The sequence below is a fragment of the Bos indicus x Bos taurus genome, chromosome 18, assembly GCF_003369695.1.
Source record: "Bos indicus x Bos taurus breed Angus x Brahman F1 hybrid chromosome 18, Bos_hybrid_MaternalHap_v2.0, whole genome shotgun sequence".
NCBI classification, from domain to species: Eukaryota; Metazoa; Chordata; class Mammalia; order Artiodactyla; family Bovidae; genus Bos; species Bos indicus x Bos taurus.
In genome coordinates this window covers 47,938,794-47,958,429 of record NC_040093.1, presented here as the reverse complement: position 1 = coordinate 47,958,429, position 19,636 = coordinate 47,938,794, and the positions used below count along the sequence as shown (strand labels likewise).

General features: G+C 45.3%; 1 protein-coding gene across 2 annotated transcripts; it reads left to right on the top strand.

Moving 5' to 3' along the window:
* Nucleotides 1-1,441: 1,441 nt before the first annotated feature.
* C18H16orf78 (chromosome 18 C16orf78 homolog) lies at nt 1,442-18,361 on the top strand. 2 transcript variants are annotated; one of them, XM_027514777.1, is made up of 5 exons: nt 1,442-1,835; nt 5,868-5,999; nt 6,515-6,659; nt 15,113-15,365; nt 18,064-18,361. In XM_027514777.1, exons 1-5 carry the CDS (start codon nt 1,686-1,688, stop codon nt 18,209-18,211), a joined length of 828 nt encoding a protein of 275 aa, XP_027370578.1. In that variant the 5' UTR covers nt 1,442-1,685; the 3' UTR covers nt 18,212-18,361. The 2 variants fall into 2 exon arrangements, with proteins under 2 accessions (XP_027370578.1, XP_027370579.1); XM_027514778.1 differs by having other exon boundaries at nt 5,868-5,981; nt 6,527-6,659; nt 18,064-18,211.
* Nucleotides 18,362-19,636: the final 1,275 nt, after the last annotated feature.

Below are 19,636 nucleotides of genomic sequence, written 5' to 3'. Positions count from 1 at the left end.
ATCACCTTTGTAATCTTCATGGCACCCATTGGTGTAGGCTACAATGTATAACCAGCTGACCTGTCTGATTATGAATCATGGCTGTAACCTGATTGTATCTCCCTTTAACAGTTTCCAGGCTAGGTTTAAGGAATTTGGGGATGTGGGCTTGAGCAGTACACTTAAGGTATATAAGGTTTTCACAAAAGTCAGTCGGGGTCCTTGGCTAAAAGGAGACTCTGCCTTGGGCCTGCCGGTGTAATAAACTGCACTCCACTATTGGCATTGTCCTTCTGAGTGGGTTTGTTTCCCAGAACGCATGGCTACAACACTAGCTACCTTGGCCTTCTGCTATTGTGCGAGTGTTCCCTGCTTCTATCCTGCCACACGGCTTTTGCACATGCTCGACCTCCTGGTCCAGAGACCCATTAAGAGCAGTTTACCCTTTAACTTCAGCCACTCCCCAAGTGTGATCCACCCACTAACCCATCCAAGTCTAGTTCTTTTGTTTAGTTCTTAGAATTATATTTCTTTCCTTCAGAGTGCTCCTCTTAATTTTTCCTTATGGATTCACAGAGTAATTATTGAACTGCTGTCTTTCCCACTAGCCCATATGTTTTAGGAGTCCTGATGATGTTTTTATCTTGCCTTATATCCCCTGCACCATGCTGGCATATAGTAGGCATCCGATATCTAGTCAATGAATATAAAAGTAATTAAGCCTATACAAATCTTCATTCTAATTAGAGCACATTGTGGAAAGCCTACCAAACTAAAAAATTTAGATTTTTGTATAAGCTGCAGGGGGCCACTGAAGGTTTTTGAGGAGAGATGTGAGTTGACAATTGTTTTAGGAAGATCTCTATGGAAATGGAGGTGGAGAGCCCATACTGGAGGCTGTGGCAGAATCCAGGAGATGGACAGTGACTAAAGAGGTGAAGGAGGAAACAGAACAGGCTCTGTCTTGAAAGCAGGACTCCATCTCGGGCCGGATTGTGGACTTTGAGCTATATGTCCAGTATCTATGGAAATGACATACCAACTGGAAAACCAGGCCCCCGGAAGGAAGAGCCCCAGGGTTCTCCTTCGCCTAAAAGAATACCCTAATTATCTGTGTAACCAGATAGAATCATACATTCTATTATGCTTACTGGGGTATGACCACAGGCCTATTGATAATTGTCCAGTGTTAACTACCTAGGCTTAAGGCATATGATCACGGGTGAACTTTGATTGTATCTTTCTTTTTCCTTTGTTCAGACTAGTTTCAGGGGACTTTATACACTTAGGGTATATAAGGTTTTCACAAAAGCTGGCCGGGGTCCTTGGCTAAGAGGAGACTCTGCCTTGGGCCCGCCGGTGTAATAAACTGCACTCCGCTACCTGCATTGTCCTTCTCAGAGAGTTTGTTTCCCAGAACCCATGGCTGCAACTGAGGGACAGGATCCACATGGGGAAGCCTGCTCCACTCTGACCCCCACCGACAGCCTGACAATGACCTCACAATCAGCCTCTGGACCTCCTACCCTTGGAGGCCAGTATCCCCGGCTCTGCCCCAGCACTGCCCTTTATGTTCGCATATATGTTCAGGTCTAGAGGAAAACACCGTACCATCTGAGTCATCCAGGACCAGCAACCGGAGGCAGAGGGTTCAACAAAGTGGGAGTGGTCCACCTTCCCACCCACGGCAGGGCCAGGGCTCCACGATGACAGAGCAGTCAGAGGACCTGAAGAACTCCCTGCCTACAGAGAGGAAGCTTGTGTGGAGGTCGGCCGAGGAGAGGCGCATGTCAGACCTGACTCGAGTGTTGGAGTGGCTGGAACGGAGGCAGGGGAAGAAGAAGCAAGCTCTCCAGGTGTGTACTGTCACCAAAAACCTGCAAGCAAGGCTTCATTCAAGGCGACTGAAGCCTGACGTAATGGGGTGAGGGGCAGGTTTGCAGCACGGGGGTGAGGGGTGCATTTGCAGCACGGGGGTGAGGGGTGGATTTGCAGCACGGAGGTGAGCCAGTAAAAGAGTGCTGGAGGGCGTGGGGGAGATTGTCCATGGGATCAGGCCGTCCTTGTTTGCTAAGGATCCCCACGTAGTTAAGCTCCTACCCTGCCCCAGAGACTGGGAGGTGGGGATGCTGTCTTTCCCGATGTTCGCATTTCAAAGGATGGCTCTTGGCCTGCTTGTGCTCAGTGTGTCTGACTCTCTGCGAACCTGGACTGTAACCCACCAGGCTCCTCTATCTGTGGAAATTTCCAGGCAAGAATACCAGGGTGGGTTGCCATGCCCTCCTTCAAGGGATCTTCCTGACCCAGCATCTGGAGAAAAACATTCCTGGATCGTAAACCTGGGCGAGAGGCTGAGAGAAGATTTATATCTCAAAGGGGCAGAAAAAGAATTTACAAGTGTAAATTTTCTAAAGAAATTGTTCTAGGAAAGGGGAGGTCAAGGGTCTACTGTCAGGAAGAATCCTGTCTACTTTCACTGAGGTTTCACTTAATGAGAGACATTAAAGCTGTCTCTGTCAGCGTTTCAGAAGGGCTGAGGGACAATTGCTTTTAGGGTCTTGCTGATGTGTCCTTCCCATTGTCCCCAGGCACTTCCAGCCTCGCTGTAGCCCCAGGGTCAAAGGGCATCTTCCACCTCCACTGTCCTCGAGACTCCTGTTAACACAAAAAACCTCAGACGCCCAGTTGAGTCCGACTCTTTGGGACCCCATTGACCTTAAGCCTGCCAGGCTCCTCTGTCCATGGGATTCTCTAGGCAAGAATACTGGAGTGGGTTGCCATTCCCTCCTCCAGGGGATTTTCCTTATCCAGGGATCAAACCTGTGTCTCTTCCATCTCCTGCATCGGCAGGCAGGTTCCTTACCACTAGCACCACCTGGGAACCTCTTCCTTTCTATCCTTCATCAGAACTTAGTTTAACTGCCTGTCTTAGTCCATTTGGGCTGCTACAATCACATGCCATAAACCAGGTGGCTTAGAAACAACAGAAATTTCCTTCTTCCCAACTGAGAGGTTGGGAAGTCCCAGATCTAGGTGCCAGCAGATTTGATATCTGATGAAGGCCTGCTTTGTGGTTCATAGATGGCTGCTTCTTGCTATGTTCTCATAAAGAGGAGGAGACAGGAGTGCTCTCCAGGGCCTCTCTTCTAAGGTCCTAATCCCATTTATGAGGGCTCCACCCTCATGACCTCACCGCCTCCCGAAGGCCCCACCTCCCCAACATTATCACATTAGGAATTAGGATTTCAACATGTGAATTTAGGGGGAGGGGGCACACGAAACAGTCTGCAACACCAGTTTTCTCTCTTTCTCCAGGAACAACCAGTTTTGCCCCAGTTTCCCTCAAGAGTTCCCCTTTGGTTCCTTCATCTACAGAAGGTCAAGCCACACCCTTGGAAAGTGGTCTCTTCAGCAGAGGAGGCCACCTGATCTTGACTCCCCTGGCCCCCAGATAAAAAAAAATGGGTGAAAATGGCATTACTAACAACAGTGATATATTTTACTAAGCATTTGCTGCGTGCCAGGCCCTGTGCTTGGCATTGTAGTGAGTTGTCTGGTCAGCTGCTCCCAGCAAGGCTACAGGGTAGACACTGATCTTACCCACCAGCTGAAGGATAAGGAAGCTGAAATGAAGAGGAGCTCACAGAGCTAGTGAGGGTCGAAGCCAGGGCACAAACTCAGACATATTCAGTTCCCAGCTCACGGGCTGTCAGGCCCACCCCCCACACACCTTTGCCACCACCTGTCCTTTCCTGCTTCTCCCAGCTCATCCGCCCCTGCCTTTCACGGGAGCTTCTGTTCTGGTTATGTGTTTATTTATCATTATAGTCATTTACTGAGGGTGGCTCAGATAGTAAAGAATCTGCCCGTAATGTAGGAGACCCAGGTTTGATCCCTGGGTTGGGAAGATCCCCTGGAGAAGGGAATGGCAATCCACTCCAATATTCTTGCCTGGGGAATCCCATGGACAGAGGAGCCTGGCAGGCTACAGTCCATGGGGTCACAGAGTCAGACGCAACTGAGCGACTAACACACAATCAGAGCGATCTGGGGTGCTAGTTTCATCAGATACACGTAAACACATCTGACAAACATATTTTACTCTAAGGATTTACCTACCCTACCAAGTACCCCTCATTTTGTGGGGGAGGTGTTAGGGCTTGACTGCTGGGCCTCTCAGAACTCAGTTACAGAAATCTTACTCACTCCTTTGATGAACATACTTGATCCCATCTCTTCCTGCTAAGTTTATATTCTAATAATGTTTTCACAGCTGTCGCTTCTATGTGGCTTTTCTTGTAAATAATTTTGGACCCAGAAAGGGAACAAACTTACTTTCAAAATACAATTGAATCTTCAAGCATCGTTACCCTTTCCAGAAGCATTTGGATTTTGAAAGAAGCTCCTGAGAGAGAGGGTGATGCTTCCGTGGCAGGTCTCGGATGGCAGGTGGCAGGGGACCCTTTACTGAAGACAGCTGGGGGGGGCTCTCTGTGGCCCTGTCTCCCTTCTCCTGGCAGTCCAGGCTTCTCCCCTCTTCAGCACTATAACCTCTGGGTTATAGTCTACCCAGAGGGCTGTGCCCCTTGTGAACATCTGTCATAAAAGAAGACCCCTGAGATTTAAGGTCACGGGCACAGGGCCCACCAAGTCAGTTTCTGTGACAGTTTCCTGATGGGTCTGTGGTACCAAATCAGTTCCACTCAGCTTCCTTCAAAAGAGGGGACTGCAGCTACTCGGGCAGCTGTTGAAGAGAGGTTGAAGGTTGAGAGGGGAAGGAGGGAGGTGGGCCACTCTCGGAGTAACTGGACTTAGTTTCTCTCTAATCAACTAGGAGTATCAGCCCTGGACCCAGCTTGCACCCTCCCCCCACTAAGCCCCACAAAAGCCTGAAGGTAACTAGTACCTACTCCTTAGATGGTCTTTGGACCGCTTCCTTCCACACCCAGACTGGCTTATCAAAACCCTCCTTCCATTCGCAGAGTGCTGCTAACAATCAGGGAGCGCTAAGCACCTCCCCACAGTAATTCATTATTTCCCACCATAACCCTATGAAGTAGCTTCTGCTACCATCCCCATCCTCAGATAAGGGAACTAAACTGCACAGAGAGCCGTCCCTTGCTCAAAGTCACTCTGCCAGACAGCCATAGAGCAGGATTGCAAGCCAGGCCATCAGCCCTGGAGACCAGGTCAGTCATCTGCACAACCCTCAGAACCCGCAGCATACCCAAAGAGGGGATCCAGTCAGTTCAGTTTCCCTGCCAGGCTCCAGCACCCCAAGTCTACCCGTTAAGGATGGGCCTGGACGCACCTTTGTGGGCCCCTCCCCTCCTGGGCCGTGATGAAACTTACTAATGAAACTTACTCTCTTACCGGGTTCTCCTGGCAGCTGTGAGAGCCAAGCATACATGCCTCGAATGGACTCGTTGCACTTACCTGGCCTTCCACCAGGCAGACTGGAGCATCTGGGGAAAGAAAAAGGAGGGAGGATTGTGATGACCGCTCCAGGAGGACAAGATGGGATGGAGGTGGGGTGAAGAGAGGAGGGAGCACCCTGGCTGGGCTCGAAGACTGGAGGTCATGTAGGGAAGTGGCAGCTAGCAAGGCCATTTGAGGGCTGGAAGGAATTCCTCCCAGGCTGGAGGGTGGGGCCCTCCTGTGGAGGGTGATAGGGAGCCAGTGATGGACTCTGAAGTGGAGAGGGACAGCCACGCCTGGCGCTGGAAGTGGGATGAGGACGCCAGTTGTGTCTGGAGGCAGAGGGGCCACAAGGGGAACAGGAGGACGAGAGTAGGTACTCAGGCTGGGTGGTCCTTCCCCTCTGTGGCGTGCAGGACCAGTCTGTGCCCACTGAGGCGGCCACAGGGCTTTTCTCCCTGTTGTTTCAGAAGAGCAAACCCAAGGTGGTGATAGCCTCGGCAGAACCTGCAAAGGAAGAAAAGAAAACCAAAACTGCCCTGAAACATCAGGGAGCCCGCCGCAGGAGCCAAGGGAATCAACAGGTGGCATTCTCTGAGCAGGTGACATCACCCCGCCTACCCCAGCCCCTCCACACGAAGAAGGGGGCGCCCACTCTGCTTTTGCACGGAATTGGCTACTTTTTCTTCTAAGTGTGGGGCTCTAAAATTCATCCCTGCCTCACAGTAGCACCCACATAGATCACCCACCCCCTCCAGCCAGCCAGCTCCCACCCAACACACTGTGCAATCCCAGTGGGAAGACCTGCACCCTTGCTGTAGGGCTCGTTCTTCCTGGGCACCACCTCCCTCCCCTAAACCACTCAGGAGTGCCATTGGAAAGGGGGGACAACCAGCGATGGCTGTGGTCTCCAGGGTCCCTCATGAGCTCTAGGGACAGAAGAAAGAAGTTGGTGAGCAGACACCAGTGTGCGCTCCTATCCCAGGGACCCAGCACCTAGAGTCAGCCTCTCCTTGGGTCCCCCTCATCTGCCCTTCAGCCAACCCTTGAACTCACTCACTGGGGAATGAAGGAAGCAGAGCCAGAACCCATTCCCTAGCCTATAACATCTCTCCAGATCTCCTCCCAGGCCTCAGGGCAAAACTCCAAGGAGGACGAAACCTCTGCCCTCTACCGAAGGCTCTACAGAGTGGAAGCAAAGGGAAAACGCCTCAGCAGCCTGACCCCGGGCACCAACCCCAAGGACACACCCAGGAGATCTGGTAAGGGAAGTACCTCGGTGGGGGGATGCCAGAACTGTCCTCACCGTTGCCTTCCTATCAGAGGGGCCCAGAGACGGCACCATCCTCAAGGCAGCTCCATCCATGTCAGCCCCACCTCTGTGGATGCAGGGGCCACCATGACTAGGGATCACAGCATCAGGGGGGTGACCTGGACAGGAGACAAGTGGGTGTCAAGCCTCAGCTGGCACCTGGGGGGTGGGGGCATTTCTTCTCAGGAAGCTGGCATCCTGTCCCCGGGGTTCCTGAAGTCATTTTGGTGACATCACCCTCATGTCCAAATGATCTAACTAGCTTAGATACTGTGACAAGGCACTACAGAAGGTACCACAGCTGCTGGCCCGAAACCTGCCAGGTGATGCTAGTACCCAAGAAGAAGTGGGCTTGGGCTATGCCAGATACTTATTGCTAAGACTGACGGTGTTTGAGTCCCAACCCCACTGATGGGTAACAAACTCAGAGTTGCATAATCCCAAGCAAGCCACTCCATCCATGGGGTCTAGTTTTCACATCCGCAAAATGCGACAATTACACAACCAGCCTCACAGTATAGTGTGGTATTTTAGCAAGTCGAGGCACAGACCACCCTCCACCAGATGCAGAGTAGATGTTAGCAAGGGGCTGCATGCGGCCTCGGTTGCTCAGTCGTGTCCGACTCTTTGTGACTCCGTGGACTATAGCCCTCCAGGCTCCTCTGTCCATGGGATTCTCCAGTCAAGAATACTGGAGTAGGTTGCTATTTCCTATTCCAAGGAATCTTCTCAACCCAGGGATCATACCCGCGTCTCCTGCACCTCCTTCATTGCAGGCAAATTCTTTACCACTGAGCCACCTGGGAAGCATATGGAACTTCCCTGTAAACATTTTGCTAACATTCTCAGGTGGGCTGTGTTGGAATAACAAATGCATTTATTGTACCTGGCCTCTTGGGATGGAGGTATATGGTTAAAAAAAAAAAATTCTGGAGGGGATTTCCAATTAGCTCAAAGGAAGAGGGGCAAGAGCCTTGGAGTAGGGGCTGCCAGTTCTCCTGTGCTTCCCTCCACTCTGCCCAACAAAAAGTTCCTATTTCTTTTTCATTTAATGTACCAAAGCCATTGTAACCAAACTGTGGTGACTTGCCAGTTAGAATTAAATATGATTGGCTCTAAATGCAATGCGAGATCCAGGACTGAATCCTAGGCTAGTTATTCAGTGAAAGAATTAGTGAAATCCAGGAAAAAAAACTCTGTAACATGCCCATGTTAATCTGTCATTCCTGGCTTATGTAAGATGTTAACATTGGGTGGGGGGGATGTATAGGAGCTGTCTGTAAGAGTTGTCTTTGCAATTCTTCTCTTCTATAAATCTAAAAGTTTTCCAAAATAAAAAGTTTATTTTCAAATAAGTGGAAGGAGTTCAACTTATGCCCTATGGGAAGCCCCACCCCTTCCCCAAGTGTCCTGTTGTTCTCCCTGTCCTGGTCCTGCCGGGAGGCTGAGCATCTGTGGATCTCACTTCCAGGACTATTTCCTTCTCCCTGCTCTCTGCCAACCCAGACAGGGAACACATCCCTTCTCCCCAGACCTCTCACATGAAGCCATTGTGTGTCAGCAAACTTTACTGAAAGTTTGGGGCAGCAAAGGTAAATAATTACATCATAGACGTACACAGAAAACATATTAGAAGTCTGTTATGATGCCCTCTCATTCTTCAAAGTCCTTTGTCCCCTGCCATCAGGAGATTTCCCTGATGGCTCCATTTCCTGCAGGGCTGGTTTCCAGATGCTTTGCTCAACTCCAAGACTAGGACTAGGGTCAGATAAGCTAGGCACGCAGGACACAAAATTTAAGAAGGTGGTCTCTCTCAGGCCCACCTTGCCCTTGCATGAGCCTGAGAGCAAACATCTCCGTTAGTTCGCCCCCTGAGTTCCTTGTTCGTCTCACTCTAGTCCTGGTTCTGCCCAGCTCTCCCTCTTTTTCTCTCTTTCCTCTATCCTCTGCCTTCCCTGCCCCACACATTCCCATTGCCTTCTTACCTCAAGGGATCATTTTGTTCCACTGTCTCATTCCACACTCAATGCAGTCTGTGAAAAAAAGTATTTTTTTCAATGTAGTCTGAAAAAAGATATTTTCCTAAACAAAGGCAGTTCCTTCCCTAAGAGAAACTCTGACACAAGTTGATATTTTTTCCGTCTCACTGCACAAGGATCCCAGCAGGGCAGGCTGACTCGCCAGCTCTTTGATCCTCTGCAGTGCCTCCTGCATCTATCTGCCCAGCCCTGTGCCCCACAAAGCCACCCTGTCGGAGAGCAGGCATCCCTCTCTAAATGTAATACAACCAATAGCCACTGGGGGTCAGCAGGAGCTCACGCAGACAAGTGGGCCGTTGTTCATAGGCATCCAGCAACCACCCGGGCATCCACGTGTGGCACCAGGACTGAGTCTGGGCACAGCAAGGGGAATGTACTGTGAAAGCTGTCAGGAGGCCAGACATGAGTGAGCAGGATCTGGTTTGGGAGTCAAGATCAAGACAAAGCAGCCTCTAGGAAGGGTGTAGAGGGAGTTAAGGGCTATGGCAAAAGTCTAAGAAGGATAAGTGTGGATCAAGAAAAAGCTTTCTTAAAAAAAAATTTTTTTAAACTTTTTATTTTATACTGGAGTATAGTGGATTAACAATGTTGTGATAGTACAGAATACATATACAGGGATTCAGCCATACAGATACATGTATCCATTCTTCCCCAAACTCCCCTCCCACCCAGGCTACCACATAACATTGAGCAGAGTTCCCTGTGTTGTACAGTAGGTCCTTGTTAGTCTTCCATTTAAAAAATAGCAGTGTGTACCTATCGATCCCAAACAAGGAGAAATACTCTAGCTAGAACATCTCTTACTAACCTCCCTCAGCCCCACTCAGCACCCAAACAATTGGCGTCATTTTCAAGAACCAGCTGTTTTAGGGTCTTGTCCACCAGTTCTGTCTGTGTAGTTTCCTCTCTGCACATCCCATTATCAGCTTAGAGAAGCCTGTGCAGATTTCTGCAGCTCTCCATGCTACTCTGCCCTGTAGATTCTAGCTGAATTGCCTATTCTCTGTTCTCAACTCAGAGAAATGGCTAGACTCCTGTCTAGGTTTTCTCTACCCATGCTGCAACCCTAAAGCATCTTCCAGCCATCAGCTGGGGCTCTCGTGGGACTCACCCCTTCTGTTTCATTTTCTAAAGGATCACTGCCCTGTATTGCCAACGTCTGAAAAATGCCATTTCACCTATCAGGCCCCAATGTTTAATTGCTTGAGACGGACAGGTAAATCTAGTTCCTATTACCACACCTTGGCTGAAAGCAGAAATCTCAGACTGGCCTTTCCAAAACACAGCCCTAAGTGAGTGCAATCACAAGACATGGAAAAAGTTTACGAAGTTGTATCTGAATTCTTAAAAGGTGACTGTGGCTAAGGGCCACTAAAAGATGCTGGGAAAGCATTGGGAACACACTTGCAAAGTAAATCTTGACAAAATCTGAGCATCTAGGCTAAGAAAATGGAATTCATTTGGCTTTCTCTTCTTGCCCACCTATGCTCAGGGCATTCTATCAATGCCAGGCAAGTGTGTATTCCTAATGCAGAGGGTTGGGATGCAGTTACCCCCTCTGTCTCTGGGTGATTATAGAGTCAACGCCTGGAGTCCCAAACACAGCTCACCAGAAACCTAATGTATTTGTTCAGCCATGGTCTCAGAAATATGGGACATTTTGTCCAAAAGGGTAGCCAGGACAGGCTCCCAGAAAAAGGCATTGATAACCTGGGTTCACATTTTCCTGGCATCTTGGTCACATGACTTAATCTCTCTGATCTTCCACTTTATTATTTGATCAATGGGCGTGATATGGTTGTAAGACTGTAGTGCCCCCTCCCTAGAAAGCCTTTAGAAAACTGCCTGAAATGTGAGTTACTCAATAAGTGTTAGCCAATATGTATAATTCTCATTACCATTCATTTTAGTACTCATTTTCCCTGCATGAGACCTACTTTGATCCAGAAGAGGATCAAATGTCTCAAGAAAGTCCATGGCCCTTTCTCCAAGGGATTTCCATCTGTGTCAATGGAGATGTGTACCTCACGATTCTCTTGGAACACGGTAGCAATTTCCACCATGCATAAACGACTGCTGATCCCTCCTGACTCCATCACTCTCTCAGGGGCCTGCTATCAGTTTAGAGAGCTGTACTGGACACAAAGATCCCAGTTCAGCCACGGACTCGTTGTGAGCCCTTGGGCAAGTCAGAGCCTCTCTCTAGGCCGTTGTCCCTCCATTTATGTTATAGAAAGTCTAGACTTTCCCAGACGTATTCTGATAAAATTTCTGCATTTTATTCATGAATTCTTGCCAGTTTACAGGAAGAACAACTTACTTACAAAGAAAAAGTCAGATTAGCATCAATCTAGAAATGACACTTATAGACTACTGATTATTACAATCTCACAATCATATTCTTAGTCCATATATAAGTTACTGTTAGGGTGAATGAAAGATATTTGCAAAGTCAGAAATATAAGGAGTTTCTCAGCCACTTATTCGTTTATCTAAAGAAAATGCTCTAGAAGAGAACAGAGACATCAAATTAGGAAATAGTTGGTTTAAAAATAAAAATCTTGATATGCACTTAAAATCATGTGTTTTTAGAAAGAACGAAAAAGGATAGGCAAAGAGATATGCAAACAGATGAGGTGGATTTAACGCTAAAACAAACAACAGGGTGAAAGAGAGAGATTTTAAAATGCTAGAGAGAGTAAACTGTAAACCTACATACACCAAAAATAGTAGTTAAATAAACATTTAGAAATGCAAAGTAAGTCTGACAAAAATAGTTACAGTAGGAGACTGCAATATACCTCTTTCAAGACAGATCAAATAGATAATTTCAGAAAGTGCCTAGAAGAATTTAACAATGCAATTAACAAACCACAACTTTATATTTGAATAGAGAACACACATTTTTATATGGCCAAAGCATATTCACCAAAAGAAAACTTTAACATTCAAAATAGTAAAGATTTTAGGGCCAGTTACAGTCAATAATTAGAAATAAAATTTAAATTAAAAGATAATCTCAACAAAAATTAAGAAACACATTTCCAAAATACCATGATTTCAAAGATAAAAACTAATGGAAATAAGACTGTTTCATACCAAAATCTATGGAATAAAGGCAAAATCTATGCCTAGAAGAAAATTTACAGAGAAAACTGAAAGCAATGGTTCTTGTCTTTATTAAAACAAATAAAAAAGTAATACTTTTATTAATTTAATGACATAGAAGAAATAATTACTATGAAAAAGAGAATTCATCCATTTAATACCAAATAAGGTGAATGAAATACAAAATTAAAAGTAGCTAAAAGCATAAATCCAAAGATAGCTTTTTAAAAAAACAAGTGACAATAGTATGTATATCATAAGCCTTGTCAAAAGAAGAGTCAAAAATATACAAGATTTTATACGAGAAAGGGTGCATAAGCAAAGGTAAGAAATATATTAAGTGAATTATAATAGAGTGCTGGAGAAGACTCTTGAGAGTCCCTTGGACATCAAGGAGATCCAACCAGTCCATCCTAAAGGAAATCGGTCTGGAATATTCATTGGAAGGGCTAATGCTGAAGCTGAAACTCCAATACTTTGACCACCTGATGCAAAGAACTGACTCATTTGAAAAGACCCTGATGCTGGGAAAGATTGAAGGCTGGAGAAGGGGTTGACAGAGGATGAGCTGGTTGGATGGCATAACCGATGCCATGGACATGAGTTTGAGTAAACTCCGGGAGTTGGTGATGGACAGGGAGGCCTGGCATGCTGCAGTCCATGGGGTCACAAAGAGTCGGACATGACTGAGTGGCTGAACTGAACTGAACTAAAACCCAACATAAATGAATAATTTCTTCTCATACTATAAACTATCAAATGGACATAATAAAGAGTGGAAAAGTTGACTAGAGCAATTCCTGAGGTAAAAATTGGAAGATGGGAGACATCTTCCCACTAAAAAGGCACAGGGACAAATGGTTTCACACCACGTTCTACCTAACATTAAAAATCAAATAATCCCAGTGTTACTTCAGCTATTTCAGGCTACATAAACATAGACATTTCTATTTTCTCATTTTCCTTGTTATGATTTTTAGATAAAGGTCTGTAATTTAAAAGTGCACATTTCATTTTCTTTCTTTTTTTTTGCTGGAGATTCAGTTAATTAATTTTTTTTTTTTTAGTATTTTAAAAACAATTTAATTAGAAATTACATTCTACATACAGGTCAACACATTTCATTTTCAAATACATCGTTTTTTAAGTATTTTTAATATAATGTATCATTTTGATATTAATTTCTCATTTAAATTCTTTCTTCTCTGCAATCACCCTCTGTGTTTTTTCAGTCTTTTAACTTTATTGAGGCTTCCAATGGCTAAGGTAAATGTCACATTGCACTTGAAAATATGTAGGTTATTTTTGAATGTCTTTTGATATTGATGTCTAACATAATTCCACAGTGAGAAGAGAACAGACTCTGTATGATTCAGCATCAGTCATTCAGATCATGAAATCTTTGCACCTTGTTTTATGTTCCTGGATATGTTCCAATTTATGGTCTCCTGATTTATAGTCTATGGGAACTTGAATAGAATTTGTATCCTGTTGTTGTGTGAAAATTGTATAAATCTTAATTGTGTTGAATTGGTTCATAGTGCTTTTCAGGTCTACTATATCCATCTACTTTTCTGTCTGTTCACTCTATTAATTTTTGGGAGCTTGAGAGTGAAACTTCAACTAAAAGTCTTAATTTATCTACTTAAAAAAAGAATTGTAATATAGAGTGGAACCATATGTAACTTGGTTGTGTATTTTCCAAGTCTCCTGTAAATGTGTTACTGTACTTTCATAATTTAAAAATAAGAAAATATAGGTATTTCTGCATTAATTTGACAAGCCACCATGCTGGATGATGCAGGGAACCTGAAGCTGGTGCTCTGTGACAGTCTAGAGGGGTGGGATGAGGAGGGAGGTGGGAGGGAAGTTTGGGTGGGAGAAAGCATATGTACACCTATGGCTGTTTCATGTTGCTGTATGGTGGAAACCATCACAATATTGTAGAGTAATTATCCTCCAATTAAAAATAAAATTAAAAAAAATAAAATATTAGGCAAAAAGCAGGCCAACCTCACAATAATATGGATGCAAAGTTATTTTTAAAACTTTAGCAAATAGACCTAATGTTTGAAAATATGGCAAATATATCCATCTATGAAATGAATAATAAGCCATGACCAAGTAGGATTTATTATAGCAGCTTGCAAATGGTTAGGATATCAAGGTATCTAATAACACGATTTATCAATAAATTAAAGGAAAGCCATATGATCATTATCAGTAGATGATAGAAAAGCAATAAACAGAAAACCAATTATTGCTAATAAAAACCTTATGTAGACTAAGAGTAAAACTGCTGAATATTACAAAGCATTCTAAAAATTCTGGCATACATCATTCTAAATGATGGAATGTTAAATCACTTTATTAAAATCAGAAACAAAATGAAGGATGACTTCCTTCATCATTATTGACACTGTTTTGGAGAGTGTCAAATGCAACATGTCAAGAAGAGTACATAATTTTTACAAATATTAAGGGGAATATGTTTTCATTTTTCTCCTGATATGACTGTCTGTCTGCAAAACTCCAGAAATTCTAGGCCCAAAATGATACTATATGATGTGGTTGTTTGTGTACTAGAAAAACAAAAATTTTACCAGTAGTCTTTTCTGTATACCAGTCCCACCAGTTAGAAATGGGAAGAAAATACTCGTGCAAGCAAAAGTCTGTAAAATACAGAAGAGTATATTTAACAAGAAAATAATTAAGGCCGCCAAGCTCTAGTCCCAGCAGTATTCCCCTCAGTACAAACTCCATATTCGGACAGCAGCAGACCCTCACTATTTCATTTAATTTATGTGTGCCTTTCTGCACACTGTTCCTCCCGCCCAGCCATGCTCTTCCTCCTGCCTGCAATACTTTCCTTCCTTTTTATCATATGATAAACTGTTCGTCCTTTAAAATCCCAGTTCAAAGTTGATCTCCTCTGATACCTTCTTCTAAACCCCCTTTAGGCTAAAGTTCACTTTAGGTGAATTTTCTCTAGGGAAGGAGAGAAGATTGGGAGAAGGAAATGAATGAAAGGCGGAAAAGGGAGAGAGTAGAGAAGAATGAGAGACAAGGAGAAAGTAAGGAGGATAAGATGAATAGGGATTAAACAAATGCTGAATGAGAAGCAGCCAAGTTCTTGGCAAGATGTTAGATCCGGTAAGGTTTGAAACCCATGCAGCCTTCCAGGCCCCATCCCCTTCCTGTCCACCTTACCACCACTCCAACCAGGACCTAACTCCCTGGTGACATCTAATTTCAGACTTAGACATCAAGGATGCAGTCGCTCAAGAATCCACTCAGCGCCCAATGCAATACCGTCGACAAAGCGTCATAGAACCCGTATTACAGGACACTGCCTTTGCCCAGCGGAAGTCAACCGTCTTCAGAGAGTGGGGGGGCAAGATACCTGATGCCTCTTATGAGCGTAAGCTGAAAAGCCTCATGGAGAAGGGCACAGAGCCCAAGATGGAGATGATGAAGATGCTGAAGCCGGAAGAGGTGCTGAGCTGCCGGTAAGCAGCCCTGCGTGGGTAGGGCTGGGTGCTCCCTGTAAGACCAGGCTCTGCTCACGGCGGTCTGTGGCTCAGACACCTGGGCTGAGCCCAGAGCAAGGGAGGGTGGCTGCGGCATGTGCGGGCTCCGCTTTGAGTCCCAAAGAGCTGAAGCCGGTGGGTCCACTAACGAACACGACATTGAGGTGCTGGCATTTTGATGCCCTGCCTTAGGACACGTACACATCTTTCCCCAAATTTCTGTTTGACAGAAGAAACCATGACTGTTACTCACAAAGGAAAGAATGAGTTGTTTGTGGCCTTTCCTTTTAACAGGAAACTCCCCTAAGTTCCTTTATGCTGTCGAATTGCTGGGACAGTAGCCACCATTCCCAGGGGCTGCCTGCTGTATGTTTGGGGTTTCAGACTCTAAAGTGACCATAAACAAAGTTGGAAACCATTTGGCATGTATGATGTTACCAAGGGGTCTCCCTTCTTGCTGTTCTTTGTCCTAGTTACAAGACCCACTGGTTTTCAGCAACACCAAACAGCAAGGCTTCTGCCCCCAATCCGAGCGTCCCTCCCCAGCCTGATGTTACTCTTTACTGTAAAGATGTATCTGACACGGTTCAGAAACTTTAGTAGAGGATATAGGACAACAGAATAAGGTAGTCATCTTTGTAGAGTTCACAGCAGTGAACTCACCTGCAGGTTTCAGACACCTGGCATCCACCGGCCCCACCACACAGTCCTGGTCTGCTGGCTGACTGGCTGGTGGGTGGATGGGTGGAATGGCTAACCAGCTAAAAGATGGGCAGCAAGCCTTGTTGACTAGAGGGGGTTTCTGCCTCCTGCCACTTCCATGGCTGAATGACTTGGCCATGGCTTTCAGATTGATAGCATGGTTTTAATTGACTCTGGCCAAAGATAGTCTTCCTGGGTTCCATTGTGGGGAGAAATGAGACTTGGACAGCGTAGCGGGGAGAGAATATTTGGAGACGGCAAAAAACAAGCCATTAGAAAAACATCCAAAAGAAGGATGAGATTGTCTTTTGTGATCTTAGTGAGGGCGCACAGGTAGCTGTGTGTGAGATCGTCCCCCCAGGGGCTGGGCTGGTCAAGGAGGGACGGGGTGGACTGTGGCTGGAGCCATCAGGGAAAGGCAGGACTGGTGGGAGCTGACACTGAGACCAAGGAAGCTCTGGGCAGATCTTGAAAAAGAAGGGAAGTTCATTGGTGGCCTACTGCTTAGGATTCCAGGCTTTCACTGCTGAGGGCCTGGGCTCGATCCCTAGTCAGGGAACTAAGATCCTGTGGGCCGTGGGTACGGTCAGAAAAAAGGAAAGAGATGGGAGACCATTTCCAATGGATGGAAAACCCAGTGTCTGCAATATACTACTCTTTCCCCACCATGTGTAGCAAAGTAACCAACCAGAAGGTGGCCTAAAAGCAGCCTGAGTCGGGGGCCTCCCTCCTTATGCTAAAGCTGAGAGCAAGGCCATGGTTGATGGTGGGACAAGGGACATGATGGCAGAGATACTCTCTAAACCGCATGGCAGAGACGGCATCAGTCCTATCCTTCAGTTACAAGTCAGAACGCTGGGGCTTTAGCTAATATTTTAAAATGATGTTTTAATTTTAATTGTTTGAATACTATTAAAAAATACTCACCTCTATTTCTACAACTTTCTCAGCCTTTATTTCCACTGTCCTGTATTTCCCCCAGCCCTTGGCCTCACTCAGATTACACACACGTGGCAGTGACAAGAGAAAACACCTCACAATTTGCGTTCAGGTTTTTCCTCCCCACTTGGCATGACGTCACAGCCGTATTGCACCTTCTTCTCGAAAATGATATTTTAACATTAAGAAGATTTCTTGAAATGAATATTCCATCGTTTGCTTGACATTCCTCTACTGATGGAATTTATTATTTTCTTATTGTCAATAACCCCAAAATAAATACTTTTATTGATATGGATTTTCTTCCATTGACTTCTTTTCTTGGGATAAGCTGAGGACCAGAGTGGAATTACTGAATCAAAAATACTGAACTGTTTTGGGTGGAGAGGCAACTTGTTTGGCATAAACGTTGCCAAATTTATTTCCAAAAGAGTTATGCCATTTTTCTAGATTCCATATATATGTGTTAATATACGATATTTGTTTTTCTCTTCTAGAAAAAAATGTTACTTATGAACCTATTTGCAGGGCAGGAATAGAGACACAGATGTAGAGAATGAACTTGTGGACACAGTGGGGAAGGAGAGGTTGGGACAGTTTGAGAGAGCAGCATTTGCACATACACACGACCATATGTAAACTAGAGAGCTAGTGGGAAGCTGCTCTAGAACACAGGGGGCTCAATTCAGCGCTCTGTGATGACCTAGATGGGTGGGATGGGGTGGCTGGGTGGGAGGGAGGCTCAAGAGGGAGTGGGTATGTATATATTTACGGCTGATCCATGTTGTACAGCAGAAACCAACACAACATTGTAAAGCAATTATTCTTCAATTAAAAACAAATTTTAAAGAGTTATGCCGGTAAAAACTCCCACCAAGTCTTTTATGAGACCTCTGTCAGCTCCAGAAATGTCTGGAGAGCCAATCCTTACAGAGGTCCCCACACTGACGCTGCTTAAATCTAAGCTCTTTTCAATAAAGTTTGGAGCTGCGGTGACTCCACCCTCAACTGACCTGTTTGGCCTTGTCTTGCACAGATACCTGAGGTTATCCAAGAACAACATTCGAACCTTGCTCAAGCTGTGCAAGGATGCGGGAATGAACGTGGACATCCACCCCCACATGATCGAAGGAGAGATAGATGCTAAAAAGGTGTTCAACCAAAACATCAGTGTAGCCCTCTAAAGAGCCCCTCTCCCTGGCCGCCTCGAGCTCCCTCTGCTGTTGGATCCTCAGCCTCCAGATGCCACCCTCTGGTACACCACACTGGCCCTTCAGACCTGGGCCACCCCCTTTAGACAGTAGCAATTAGGAAACAAGGCTAGACTGCTTGCATCATTGTGTTGATGTAGTATTTTGTCCTTGTCATCAAGTCAGAACCAACGCAGGAGAAACTATGGGTTTTCTCCCCACCTCCCAAAGAACACTCCTTAGAAAAGAAATCTTAGAAGTGAGAAATGGGAGTCCAAAGTTTCCAGTCTCTGTACAGAAAAAGTCTTAATGACCCAGATAAAACGATGGTGTGAGCACTCAACTAGAGCCAGACATCCTGGAGTGTGAAGTCAAGTGGGCCTTAGGAAGCATCACTGTGAACAAAGCTAGTGCAGGTGATGGAATTCCAGCTGAGCTATTTCAAATCCTAAAAGATGATGCTGTTAAAGTGCTGCACTATACGCAAGCAAATTTGGAAAACTCATCAGTGGCTACAAGACTGGAAAAGGTCAGTTTTCATTCTAATCTCAAAGAAAGGGAATGCCAAAGAATGTTCAAACTACCATACAATTGCACTCATTTTACATACGAGCAAAGTAATGTGCAAAATTCTCCAAGTTAGGCTTTAACAGTACATGAACTGAGAACTTCCAGATGTTCAAGCTGGATTTAGAAAGGGCAGAGGAACTAGAGATCAAATTGCCAACATCCACTGGATCACAGAAAAAGCAAGAGAATTCCAGAAAAACATCTGCTTCTGCTTCATTGACTATGCTAAAGCCTTTGACTGTGTGGATCACACAAACTGTGGAAAATTCTTAAAGACGTGGGAATAGCAGACCACCTTACCTGCCTTCTGAGAAACCTGTATGCAGGTCGAAAAGCAATAGTTAAAACTGGAACAATGGACTGTTTCAAATTGGGAAGGAGTCCATCAAGGTTGTATATATTCACCCTGCTCATTTAACTTATATGCAGAGTACATCATGAGAAACGCCGGGCTGGAGGAAGCACAAGCTGGAATCAAGATTGCCGGGAGAAATATCAATAACCTCAGATATGCAGATGATACCACCCTGATGGCAGGAAGTGAAGAGAAACTAAAGAGCATCTTGATGAAGGTAAAAGAGGAGAGTGAAAAAGTTGGCTTACAACTCAACATTGACAAAACTAAGATCGTGGCATCTGGTCCTGTGACTTTATGGCAAATAGATGAGGAAAAATGGAAACAGTGGCAGATTTTCTTTTCTTGGGCTCCAAAATCACTACAGACAGCGACTGCAGCCATGAAATGAAAAGACGCTTGCTCCTTGGAAGAAAAGCTATGACAAATCTAGACAGCATGTTGAAAAGTAGAGATATTACTTTCCTGACAAGCGTTCATACAGTCAAAGCTAT

Bases quoted from the DNA above. Each gene is read 5' to 3' on its own strand.
- C18H16orf78 (XM_027514777.1), top strand. From the start codon at position 1,686: ATGACAGAGCAGTCAGAGGACCTGAAGAACTCCCTGCCTACAGAGAGG. The intron at 1,836-5,867 runs GTGTGTACTGTC...CTGTTGTTTCAG, and splicing joins AGAAGAAGCAAGCTCTCCAG to AAGAGCAAACCCAAGGTGGT. The intron at 6,000-6,514 runs GTGACATCACCC...ACATCTCTCCAG, and splicing joins AGGTGGCATTCTCTGAGCAG to ATCTCCTCCCAGGCCTCAGG.